Consider the following 12,355-nt stretch of genomic DNA (forward strand, 5'->3'; position numbering starts at 1 on the left):
AGGATAAAGAAAATGTGGTATATACATAGAACGGAATATTATTCAGCCTTCCAAAAGAAGGAAATTCTGTCATATGCTACAACATGGATGAACCTTAAGGATATTATGTTAAGTGAAATAAGCCAGTCACGAAAGGGCAAGTACTGCATGATTCCACTTATATGAGGTATCTAAAGTAATCAAACTCATAGAAACAGAAAGTAGAATGGTGGTTGCCAGGGCCTGAGAGGTGGCGAATGGGGAGTTGCTGTTCAGTGAGTATAGAGGTTCAGTCCTGTAAGATGAAAAAGCTCTAGAGATCTGCTGTACAACAATGTGCATATAGCTAACAATACTGTAATGTGCACTTAAAATTTGTGAAGAGGGTAAACTGATGTGTGTATTTTATCACAATTATATATATATAATGTGAGTGAGTTCTTCACCATTCAGTCAAGGTAGCATTGTGACCCCCAGGACAGGCAAAGGGTGTTCTTTACTTTTTTGGGGGGGCTATATTGGGTCTTCTTTGTGGTGTACAGGCTTCTCATTGCAGTGGCTTCTCCCGCTGCAGAGCACAGGCTCTAGGCACGCAGGCTTCAGTAGTTGTGGCATGCGGGCTCAGTAGTTGTAGCTCACAGGCTCTAGAGTGCAGGCTCAGTAGTTGTGGCGCACGGGCTTAGTTGCTCCGCGGCATGTGGGATCTTCCCAGACCAGGGCTCGAACCCGTGTCCCCTGCATTGGCAGGCGGATTCTTAACCACTGCGCCACCAGGGAAGTCCCTGTTCTTTACATTTCTAACTGGAGAAGGATTGCTGTGAAGGAGAGATGGGAAAGAAGACCAGTGTGCTACCTTGACTGCAAGCCCATTCTGAGGCAGGTCACTTTTAGAAGGTTGAGGATCTGTAATGGATTCCAATAAAACTGTCTATGCCTGTGCATCTTTAGAAAAACCTTAAACCTCAGGGGTAAGCTGCCCTGGGTTGAAAACCATTGATCAAGAGCGCACAGGCTTGATTTCCTGCCCTGTTTCTTTTGGGGGCATGTGCTGTCTTTCCATGGCAGGGGAGAAACATAGAAGCTGTCATTGTCCCCTACATCAGGCACAAGTCCCAACTCTGGCCTTCCACACCCCTTCCTTTGCACCCCACTTTCTCATCCCATAAACTTCTCTGTGTATTAGAATAATCTGTACATGAGAATTCAGTATCTCTGCGCTATTCATGACTCAAGACTGAGGGTTGCGGCGCCTCTCTCATGGAATTTCAGTGAGGACAAGATGGGATACACTGTGTGCCCAGAAGTTGAATGTGAGTTGAGTTTGGTCTATGAGGGACCAGAGGTGATGACACGTGTGGCCTTTGGCCCTTCATGGAGGAGGGAAGTAGCTGCTGACCCAGGGCTGACAGCACCAGCTGGGATCCCAGAGTTCTACTTCTTTCTTGCTCTGCCCTCTCGGTGAGATTTCCCCTTGCCACCCCCTTGCATCGGGGCCCATGGCAAAGATCACCAAGGCATGAGGAAGTTCCAAGGAGTGGAAAGGTTTTAATGAACATTACAAAGGGACTGGGTGAGGGGGACACAAACTCCAAATCCAGCCTTTGTTGCCCATTTCAGTGGCTCAGGAGGGAGGGGGCTCAACCCTGTTCCCAGACCCAGAGGCAGCTGGAGGGCAATCCCTGGAAGTCTCCTCTACCCGGGAGAGGGGCTGAGGGAAAGGGGAGAGAGGAGTCTCGGCTAGTGTTGCCAGGAGCGGGGAGACCTGAAGCAGCAAGCTGACCTCTAAGGTCAGGAGAGACCCGGAATCAGGCAGGAACATCAGAGGTCAGAAGGGTAGATGGACTGAACAAGTGGGGAAACTCTTGGGTCCCCATACAGCACTGTCACAGAGGGGCCCCAGGGTCTGCTGGCTCCAGGGACTGAGACCCTCAGGGAGACACCCCCAGACTGAGACACTCACAAAGGGGCCCTGACGTCCCCCCTTGCCCTGTTCAGCAATGGTCAGGAGAAGGTCTAGAGGGAGAAGAGAGGACAGGGGTCTGGGTGGGCAGAGGAGGCTGAGGAGGGAGTCTAGGAAGAGCATCGGGGGAGGGGACGGTGGGAGGGTCCTCTAGCTGCTGCTCTGCTGCTCCTGCTGGCGGATGAGGTTGGCGATGGGGCTAGTGATGCCGCCTATCAAGTTCCAGTACTCGTCGAAGCTGATGCACCCGTCATGGTTGGCGTCCAGGTTCTGGATGAGCTTGTCAGCAGCCCTTCGGTTCCCCGTGTCCTGGCAAGGAATTGAAGGTCAGCAATACTGAGGTGGCAGCTCTACAGAGGCCCCAGGAAGGACCCTAGGCAGGGTCCAGGGTCTGGCCTGGGCTGCTGCTGCCCTTGGAAGATGGGAACAGAGCCGTCACTGGCTCAGGCCTGGGCACCCTGAGGACAGAGGGCTGGGCGGGGTGGAGACCCCTGGTTTTGGGGGGATAACTCTGAAAGGACAGAAGCGGCAGTGGGGAAGGAAACCCAGAGAGGACAAGAGCTTCAGGAGCTGGGTGGGGTAGGGGCGTGGAGAGGCCAGGCCCTTGGGTGGGGGGACCTCACCGTCAGCATATGGTTGAGCTCCTTCTGAAGCATCTTCCGGAAGCTGCTCTTGCTGATCTTGTTCTTGGCCAGGCTGTTCTTGGACACGTATTTGTAGAAGTTTTCCACCAGGACGACCACCGCCTTCTCCAGCTCCGTGTAGGAGTCCGCCATCTCACCGCCTCACACCTCGCAGGGCCTGGCTGCCAGGATGAGGGGAGGTGAGGAGACCCCACAGGCCACACCTGCTCCTTCGTCTCTCTGCCCCTGTCCTCCCGCTGGCCCCACCCCCTGGGCCTCTGGCCCCCCAGGCTGGCTGGTCCTCAGGAGGAAGTAAGCAGGGAAAGGGGAACCCAGGGTGGGCCTGGAATGACAACTATGTGTCTCCTCTCCTCCAGGTGCTCCCCAGCTCAACCGCCTCAACAGGTTTTCCAGGCACTTCCCCAGCCCCAGGCACTGAGCTTGTCAGAGCCCCAGAGAGAACAAGAGGCTCCGTGGGAAGAGGATGAGAGCCAGTGCGCATCTTTCCGCCTTCTCCATACCTGGCCCACCCAGAGTCCCTGGCCCGGGGACAAGCACAGATAGAAACTGCTAGGATGGGCCACGTCCCCCACTCCCAGGGTTGGCCGAGACCCCTGCCCCAGGCAACAAAGCAGGAGGCGGGGACCTAGGCTCTCCCCAGTCCTTCCCGCCAGGCTCCAGGACAGTGCGTCCAGGGTCTCAGGCCATGGCTGCCCTTCTCTGATAAAGGACAATGTCCTGATCCATCAAGTGAGGCTTTGTGCAGGCCCCCAGCCAGCCCCGGCTAGGCTAACCTCCCTCATACCCACCCCGAAATATACAGCAGGATACAAGGGCCCCTCCCCACCCCAATACCTAAGGAGGAGCCCGACAGTTCAGCCCCAGCTGGAGACAGCTGAAGATGGAGCCTCCACAGCCAGCCAGAGGCTACACACATCAGCCCCTCGCCCCAGGACAAAAGGCACTCACATTGCAAGCGGATACAGCCTACTGAATAACAGGATATGAGGGGAACAGGCGGATCTACTCTGTGAGTCGCCGCCCATGCCCAGAGCCCCCCCAAGTGAACCCTGGCAAATGAGCCTCCCTTCCCGCCCCCAAGCCCAGGAATGAGTTGCAGCTGCCTTGCCCATTGGGTCTTGGCAAGGGAAGGTGGACACCGCCACCAGGGCATCCCACGTTTCGATATGGAAGGGAAGTCTGCTTCTCCGAGCCCCACCGCAGCCCCTGCCCCTGCCACCTGCTTTCTAATCCCCCTCTTGGCCATCCATCCCTCCTCCTGTGCCCATTGCCCTGCCCTCTCCACCTAGCTGAAGCCTGCCCAAACCGCACCTCCAGGGAAGACTGCCCTGACCCTTGCCCTCTGGTCCTCCTCCCCTGGCTCCCACAGACTCTCAGGCAGCCTTGGCTGGGCCCACTAGCTGCTGTGACTGCAGTCTCTTCCCCAGACACCAGACCTTCCTTGAAACAAGGATAGTGTTTCTTATACACAGCCATTGTGTTAGGACTGGGAGACTTTGGGACCACGTTTTAAAATCCTGGATATACAACCTCCCTGCTTTTAATCTCTGCGTCTCCTCTCACCCACGTGGCCTGGCCCAATGCTTTGCTCAAGGTAGGTGCTCTATAAATATTCCACCTCCTGCCAGCCCTGATACCAGGTATCCAAGGCCCCTGACCAACCTTCAAAGATTTTTCTTTTACTAAACTTCTTCTGGAGGAAGGGTGAGACCCAGAAGGACTAAGCCAGGATGCAGGAAGGAAGGAGAGTTGAGAGGGAGAGGGGTCAGGCTAGGGCAACTCTGACCAGGAATCCTACCCTTCTCTCCCCTGCCTCGTCCACCTGACCGCTCTGGTCTGTGGCCGAAAGAATGAAGTATGGAACCAGGACTGTAGGAAACCTTTTTTTTTTTTCCAGTACTCTTTATTTATTGTGTGTAATTGTGTGGTTCAATGTTTATACCTTTGTAAGACTTTCATACACTTGCTCTAACATTCACAAGTGAGGACAAAAATGTTTCAATCCATGAACTGTCTGCCCTGCTGTCCTTGGGTGGGCAGTTGCCCAGGCCTACGACCAGCATTCCTGGGGATTCCGAAAGCTGCACCCATGTCAGCAAGGATTGTGTCATGCCCTACTCCCAACCAGCCTTGGGAGTGGGGAGAAAGTTCAGAGAATCCCCCACTTTCACCATTCCAGACCTTGTTCCCCAAGTGAGGAATCCTGTGGGAAATAGTCAGGGAGAGGAAAGGATAAGAAATGGGTTTGAGGGGCAGTGTGTCTCTGTCCCTCTCCCCATGGCCGAGCACTCCCCTCCCACCACCTGCCATCTTGGAGCCCAGTCCTGCCCTTCCTTGATACCATGCCTCAGCCTCTACCTGGCAAGACACAGGTGAGCTCCCAGGAGACATCTCAGCACCTGCTGTCAGGTACACAGTCACCCCAGAGAGCTGCGCTTCAGCTCCCAGGCCTCCCAGTAGTCCCCACCCCACCTTCTTCTAGCCAAATGGACAATGCTGGAGTTAACAATTTGGACAAATGCTTTTCTGAAGCTTTTTCCGAAGGAAAGGTGTTCGAGGGGAAGAGTCAGGTGTCATTACCTTCTTTCTCCTTCCCTTCCCTGGGGGTCAGGAGACAGGCTCTGCCACCACACCCATGCCAAGGTCACCTGCCCCTCCTGCCTGCCCAGTCCTCCCACCAAACCAGGCCAGAGGGTCCCCGGGCATGTGGTTGGGGGGAGGGGAGGTGGTGGGCCATCCCATCAGCCCCTCCCTGGGAAGGGTGGGGCAAGAGGTAACTCCTGCATTGACTTTGCCACAGGTTGATCCTGGCCTGAGAGTGGGGGGTGGGGGGGGTGGACAGTACACTGGAGCCTTCCAAAAAAATGAGAATGGAGGGACTCGTCCTCCAAAGGACCCTCTCACCTGGGGCCCCCATCCCTCCTGCAAAGTTCTCATTGTCTTCACCTTGGCTGATTCATCACTGAGCAACCAAGAGGCCCCCACCCCGCCCACCTCAGCCCAGCTTGCTGACTTCTCCAAAAGCCCAAATTGCCCTGACACCATGCTCCTGGGTCTCAGCCACTCCAGCCCCACCCTCCCACCCCCAGGTGCTGGGCCCCACCCCTCCAAGTGCCTCCTCTTCACCCTCCATCTCTTCAACTCCCCAGTCCCTTTCCGTGTGGAGCCCTGAACATCCACCACACCCTCTAAAAGTCACCTCCTCTTCCCACCTCCACACACACTTCTTGAGTCTTAAATTGTTCCCAAGTGTTGGGATATGTCCCTGGACTCCTATCCCTCCTAGTCACCTCTCCTCTAGAGCCTAGGCCACTCTCAAGCCTCAATTTGGCATTCTCTGCATTCCTTTCATCTACCTTGAATTTGTTCACTCATTTATTCACCATTCACTTTCTTACTCTCTCATTCATTTCCTACTTAATTCACTCATTTGCCCCAGCTGCCTGCAATACACAGGGAAGGCACAATCTACACTGGGCTGGTAATGCTTTACTCAATTTGCAAGGTTGTTTCAAATTAACCTCTCCAGCCTCTCCAGCTCCATTCTGTGTTCCCTCTTCTCCTGCTCTTTTCCCAGTTCCAGAGGCTAGTATCTCACACAAGTGTCCCTGCCTACCCCCCAGCCCCACCCTCACAGGACTCACTGCATCTAATCCACACAAATGTACACAATCACAATGAGCAAGGAATTCTGCCATTTCTGATCCCCTCTGCTTGGGTGACCCACCTACCTCCCAAACTCTTCTGCTTTCAGAATACGTAGCTGGAGGAAGAAGACTGTTCCTCAGAAATTTTTTTCCAGACAAGTGAAGTTGGAGGAGTTTGGTGTGGACACGGACACAGACACACACACGCACACACGCACACACACACACACACACACACACAGACTGCTGCCCCTGGCCTCACCAACACCCAGAGAGCTCTTTTCTAGTCGATGGGGAAAGTCTGAGCTCGTGCTCACCAGCACTCCAGGACTCCGTCATGGGTCTCCAAGCACACCAGCCCTCACCCCCTCCGACCCGGACAGGGAGCAGGGCCAGGCAGGGGAAATGCTCTACAGGGCAGGGGGCTCCACTAAGCAAAGCAAGTCAAGCCAGAACCTGCCTGGGTCTTGAGGTGGAGGAGAAGCTGCCCAGTTTCCGGACCCCTCTCCTGGAGTTCAGGCTCCAGGGGGCCTCACCCAGGTTCCTCCCGGGCCCCATCGCCCCTCCCAAGGAACAGCTCCCAGAGCACTTGGGGCCGGCGTCCAGCACCTGCCTGAGTTGAGAGGTGGAGAGAAGCAACCCAGGCCCCTGCCTCCCCTCCTCGGGCTGCTCTCAGGCTCTCTGGGCCCTCCCTGGCTTCTCCTGGACCCCATTACCTCTCCCGGACACAGCCCCCAGCGCCCAGCGAGGCCTGTGTCCAGGGTCTGGCTACTCCCCAACCTCCACCAAACACATCTGCCGTTTTTCTGTTGGGGAAAATCGGAGCAGCTGAGGGCAAAGCTTCTGAACACTCTGCCCGGTGGCCCAGCCCTGGGAGAGGAACCCGGTCAGCTGCTGGGCTGGGGAGGGGGTCTTGCCACCCCATCCACTCCTCTGAAGGCCTCTCCAACCCCCAAGCCCACCAGAACGCTCCATTCCCAAACTGGCCTTTTGGGAAAGTTAACAATTGACAAAACCTTCCTGCTCAGTCTCTGCAGGCCCCCCTCCCCAGGCCCCCTTCACTGCCCTTTGTCCGGGCCTCCCAAGCCTGCAGGGCCCCTCCGGCAGCCCCAGACCTCCCAGGACGGGCCTGGGGTGCTCACCTACCTTCTTGGTCCACCTCCTCTCCTGTGGGGCTCTGGAACCTGGGCTCTGGCACTGCCAAGTAGCTACGCCCTCAGCCAGCCAGGACTCCTCCCCGCTGCACTCCCAGAATCTGTCCCACTCCCTCCCGGCCCTGCCTGGAGGAGCTGGCTCAGTGGGGAGGTAGGGTCTGAGCTCCCTCTTGACTTACTTGGCCCTGGGGTTGGGCCCATGTTAAAGGGATACACACCTTTTTTAAACAGCCTTCCGCCCCCCACCCCAGAGGGAGTGGTGCAAGCTGGCGCTCCCCCAACCCCACCCTCCTAACCCCTCAGGGCCTGAACAGAATTTACAACTTTGAGAAAGGAAGGGAAAGACTGTCACCTGCCCTTCTCACCTGGGTCACTGGGAGCCCCGTTTCAGGGACCCCCTAACAGACAAATTCAGTTAGTATTCCAGGCCAGCATGGCTGGCCACTTAAATTTCCTTGCTGTTGGGATTTCAGGAGTAATGCCGGATTTCCATGGGCTACAGTCAAAAGGGCCCAGAGCGTGGCTCCTTGTCTTCCACCTCCAGTGCACCCATCCCTAGAACCTCTTGTGTGCAGCAGAGGATTCCTCTGGAAACACCCCTCTACCCCTTCTCCAAGATACCCAAGGAAATTGGCCAGTTTGATGTCCCAGATGCAACAGCTGATGCCAGAAGTGACCCATCCCCCCACTCCAGTGACTTCCGCTCACTGGCTCTCACTCTGTGTCAGGCTCTCTGCTAAGTACTTTACGTCATGTGTCCGATCCCCATTTTACAGATGAGGAAACTGATACTCTGAGAATATGCCCCAAGTTCCAAAGATAGTATGTGGCAGAGCTGGGATTCTAACCCAGGTTGGTCAGCCTGTTTCTCGGCCTCACATTTCCCCTGCTACCAGTCAGCCAGGCACACCTGGGTTCATGTTCTTCTCCCCACATGTGCACACACGCCCTCCTGTCCTGTCAGAGGGCCGGGTCCCTGGCAAAGTACAGCCTGTCTCTCAGAGAGAACCAGGTCTCCCACATTTTAGGCCTTGTGCCATCCTCAACCCAAATCCATGGGGGAACGTGAGGCCCCTATTCACCTCCACTGCCGACCACTGCAGCCCCACAGGTACCGTGCCACCTAATGACTCTGCCATTCACCCCAACTCCTCCTCACCCACGGACCCTTGGGGTGGGGGTGGGGTTCAGTCAAGACAACGTCTTTCATTTTTTCCATCTTCTTTATTAATCAAATGATACAAAACAACCATCATTCTGTAAATGCCCAAGCACCCAGCTGGTCCTCTTACTCCCAAAAGTCACCCTCCTCAGCCTCTCCCCCACCCTGCTCTCTCTCTTCCCCTGCCCTAAGCCAGGGAGACAGAGTCCTGAGAGGAGGCTGGGGCAGAGCTGGGGGCAGGGAGGGACAGCACTGAACAGACAGTTTGGGTTGGGGAAGAGATTAGGAGGGGTAGGTTCGTAGAGACCCTTTTTAGTACTGAATATCCATTCCTACTTCCACCCCCTTCAAATCAGTTCCCATAGCTCAGCTCCTCTCTGCCCTTCCCCCACTACTAAATGACTTGGCCCTTACAGCATCCTCAACCCTCCAGCAGCCCTCCAATACATCCCTGGCCCCAACCTTCCCCTGAGCCTCCCCCAGGTGGGGACCCCTGGACCCATTAGCTCCATGGAGCTCCCAGGAATGAAGTACACAGAGGCCCCAGGAAGGGCCATTATGAACCTGAACCTTGCAGAGGTGAGACGGGGGTGGGGGGGGTGGGGGGCTGGGGAATAGTGCGGGGGTGGTGGAGAGAGGAGTTTTATTTCCAGGCCCCCCAGGCTCTGGAGGCCCCCTTTCCCCAATATCCCCCCACCGCAGAATTCCAGGGGAAGGTTTTCAACTCCCCGGGACAGGGCGTTCCAGCTTCACACTCTTGGCTGCTTCTCCAATCAGCTCCCAGAAAGTCCTGAACTCCAGTTTAGAGTCGTTACAGCTGCCCAAGTTGGCAATTTTCTCTTCCAGCCCACAGTTGTTCTGAAAGGAGGGAAGACACCACAGCTCAGCCAGGCAGCACCTTCCAATCCTCCCACTCCACCCTGCCCAGGGGCAGAAAGCAGGTCCTGAGCCTACCTGGCACTGACAAGGGGAAGGGCTGGGGTTTGCCAGTACCAGGGGCCTTGGCAGTGTGGGTGGGGTCTTGGAGTACTTGCTTGGGAAGTCAGGGCACTGCCTGGGGCGGGGTCCACTCCCTCAGTACCGGCATGAGGTGGGGCAGCTGCTGGGTGACCAGGTGCCGAAGCTCGGAGGGGGTCAGCGTCTCCTTCCCACCCTCCACCGAATACTGGTGGAAGTTCTTGATCAGGGTCTCGATGGCCCTCTCCACGTCACTGAGTTCCTGGGCTTCCTGAGGGCAACAGACATCACCCATGTTGCAGAGGTCCCACCCATCCTATGACACCCTGCTTTCCCAGGAGCCGGGCAGAGCCAACAGGGCAGAAGACAGCTGGCAGGCACAAGACAGCTGGCAGGCACGTGGGCCCTCGCCCACTCCAAAGTCCAGCATCCAGCCCCTTTGCCCCCACTGTCCTCTGCCCTGAGCCATGTGTTGGGCAAAGCTTCCTCCCCACCTCCCCCCAGCCTCCAGGCAGGGCAGGTCCCAGCATGAGACCCAGGCATCCTCTTCCAGGGAGGGCCATCTGCATCACCCTGTGTGGGCACCAGAGAGGGTTCAGGTCTCACAGGCAGGGTCTGGAGTGCAGAGCAAGGCCAAGGTGAGGGGGCAGAAGTCAGTGAGGGACATAGACCCTCAGGGTGAAGGAGAGGAGAGTGGGAACAGAAAGGCTAGGAATGAATGGGCCCACCTCCACGTTGGCTGACCCACACTGTCCCATGGTGCTCAATGCACTTGGTCCTTTGTTGAGAGTTTTGTCGTCCTACAGCCGGCCCCAGAGGATCTGATGTCTCATGATCTGCTTAGAGGAGGGGGGAGGCTGAGCTAAGGAGAGAACTCAGCATTTCTTTCTCAACTATCCCCTTTGGCTCACCCCAGATATTCTGTGCCTCATCCAGGGGGTCAGAGCCAACTCCACACAAGCCCCATCCCTGCCCAGGCTCCCGAAGCTAAGGTCACAGCCCCCAGGCCAACCTATTTAGAGGGAATCCCTTGAGCCTCACCTTAGCCTCCTTCCTCCCACCCCTTCCAACTCCCCACCCCTGTTCCACACACACACACACACACACACACACACACACACACACACACACACACACACACACACACACACACACACATACACACCAGCCTCCAGGGCCTGGTCCCCCAGACCCTCCCCTGGCAGACTAGGGTAGGATAGGTTAAGCATGCCCTCTGGACCGGGAACAGCCCATTTTGGGTGAAAAGCCCTGGGACTCCTTACCTGCTGGCAGCCGCTGAGACAGGACTGGAAGAGCCAGTGCACCTGAGCTCAGCTCTTATACCTGGGGGAAGGGAGGGGAGGCAGGGGGCTGGGCCTCCTCCCGAAGCCAGCCCTGCTCCTGCAGCTGCCTGGGCTGTGAGCCAGCCCCGCGGGGGCCCCACCTCCATTGGCCGCAGCTCCGAGAGCCCGCCCGCACCCCGGCCACGAGGAGGGAACCATGGAGAGCTGGGTCTGGGATGCCCCTGGCCCCAGACCAGCAGGCAGAGTCCAGGGAAGATAGGGAGGGGAGGCTGGTTGGGGGAGAGAGGGAGGACTTGGAAACACTGGGGCATGGAGCCTGGGAGGAAAGGCCTGGAGGAAATGTAGGACAGGAAAGGGTTCTGAGGGGGCTCTGAGTCAGTCACCAGGAAAGAAGGAGAAGCAGAGGCTGGTCAAGGCGGGTTTTGTGGCCTTGAAGGAATGAGGGACACGTGGGTTGAAGTACTTTAATGTGTCACATACACACATTCCTCCCCGCAAGGCCGATTTAGACAGTGACACTCAAGCCTGCCCAGCCTTGCCGAGTCCTAATGGCAGAAATTTGGGTCAGGAGGAAGGAGCCAGAGAAGGGCAGCCCGGTGAAGGGGGCAGACTGAGTGTTGTCCTGATGTCCTTTCAGCTCCCCGAAGCCAGCATGCATGTGTGGGAGGCCCAGATGGGTTATCTGTCAGCGAACAACCTCTCCAAACTGGTTGGGCTACCTGCTTCTCCCTCCCTCAGAATCCCATGCCTTCCCTAACCCAGAGACTCCACAGCAAACCGCCCTCCCCACCCCACCCCCCAATCCAGCACCCGGGATAACATCCCAGGGATCCTGGACTGTAGGTCTGGGGGGAATTCAGCCCAACCCCAGCGGCCTTCTCCACCTGATGAGGAGGAGGAAGGGAGAAGGCAGGGGAGTCTGTGTGGGTCAGGAAAGGATGGGGCAGTACTGAGAGCCAGAGTTCCTGGACTCCTTTCCTAAACTCTGAGATCAAAGCATACCTCCCAGTGCCCCTCTGCGGGTCTCCTTCTAGGGCTCCTATGTACTTTTGGCCTCCACTGGGGTGTCTGTAAGTGTCTCAATGAGGGGGCCCTTCCAAAGTAGCTTATTCTGAGAGTTCTTCTGAGGGGTCTCAATCTGGGGACCCTTCTGAGGCTATCTCGATTTCAGGGTTTCTCCAAGACTGTCTCAGCCTGAGGTCTCTAATGTCTCAGTCTGGGGGTCCCTCTTAGAGTCTCTCACTGTGAGTGAGCCCCTCTGGAATGTCTCAAATGGACCCTCAGAGTCCCAGCCTGGCGGTCCCTCTGAGGTCTCTCAGTCCAGGGGCACTTAGATGGAAGGTCTCAATCTAGGACCTTTTCATGGTGTGTGATGGGGAGCTTGTCTCAGCCTAAATGTTCCTCTGGACTCATAGCTGCCTCAAATGATGGACACCTGACAGGAAGGCAGTGACAGTCCTTGGAAGGCAGTGTCTGCTGGGCTGCCCCACCCCTGCTCCCTCTGGTGGCAGACAGTTCAAACCACATGCCCCTCCAACCAAGAAGGAT

At 56.6% G+C, this 12,355-nt stretch overlaps 2 protein-coding genes across 5 annotated transcripts; both read right to left on the reverse strand.

Moving 5' to 3' along the window:
- Positions 1–1,500: 1,500 nt before the first annotated feature.
- S100A16 (S100 calcium binding protein A16) lies at positions 1,501–7,544 on the reverse strand. 4 transcript variants are annotated; one of them, XM_068540832.1, is made up of 3 exons: positions 7,377–7,544; positions 2,563–2,740; positions 1,501–2,248 (listed from the first exon to the last, which is right to left on the reverse strand). In XM_068540832.1, the coding sequence occupies exons 2-3, from the start codon at positions 2,713–2,715 to the stop codon at positions 2,090–2,092; spliced, it is 312 nt and encodes a 103-aa protein (XP_068396933.1). In that variant the 5' UTR covers positions 2,716–2,740; positions 7,377–7,544; the 3' UTR covers positions 1,501–2,089. The 4 variants fall into 4 exon arrangements, with proteins under 4 accessions (XP_068396933.1, XP_068396932.1, XP_068396935.1 ...); XM_068540831.1 differs by having other exon boundaries at positions 2,563–2,744; positions 7,377–7,541; XM_068540834.1 differs by lacking the exon at positions 7,377–7,544 and adding an exon at positions 3,532–3,544.
- Positions 7,545–8,588: 1,044 nt separating this feature from the next.
- S100A14 (S100 calcium binding protein A14) lies at positions 8,589–10,853 on the reverse strand. The gene is made up of 4 exons (XM_068540835.1): positions 10,787–10,853; positions 10,232–10,339; positions 9,628–9,774; positions 8,589–9,404 (listed from the first exon to the last, which is right to left on the reverse strand). Exons 2-4 carry the CDS (start codon positions 10,259–10,261, stop codon positions 9,267–9,269), a joined length of 315 nt encoding a protein of 104 aa, XP_068396936.1. The 5' UTR covers positions 10,262–10,339; positions 10,787–10,853; the 3' UTR covers positions 8,589–9,266.
- Between the last annotated feature and the right edge of the window lie 1,502 nt (positions 10,854–12,355).

Source organism: Eschrichtius robustus, chromosome 3, assembly GCF_028021215.1.
Source record: "Eschrichtius robustus isolate mEscRob2 chromosome 3, mEscRob2.pri, whole genome shotgun sequence".
NCBI lineage: Eukaryota > Metazoa > Chordata > Mammalia > Artiodactyla > Eschrichtiidae > Eschrichtius > Eschrichtius robustus.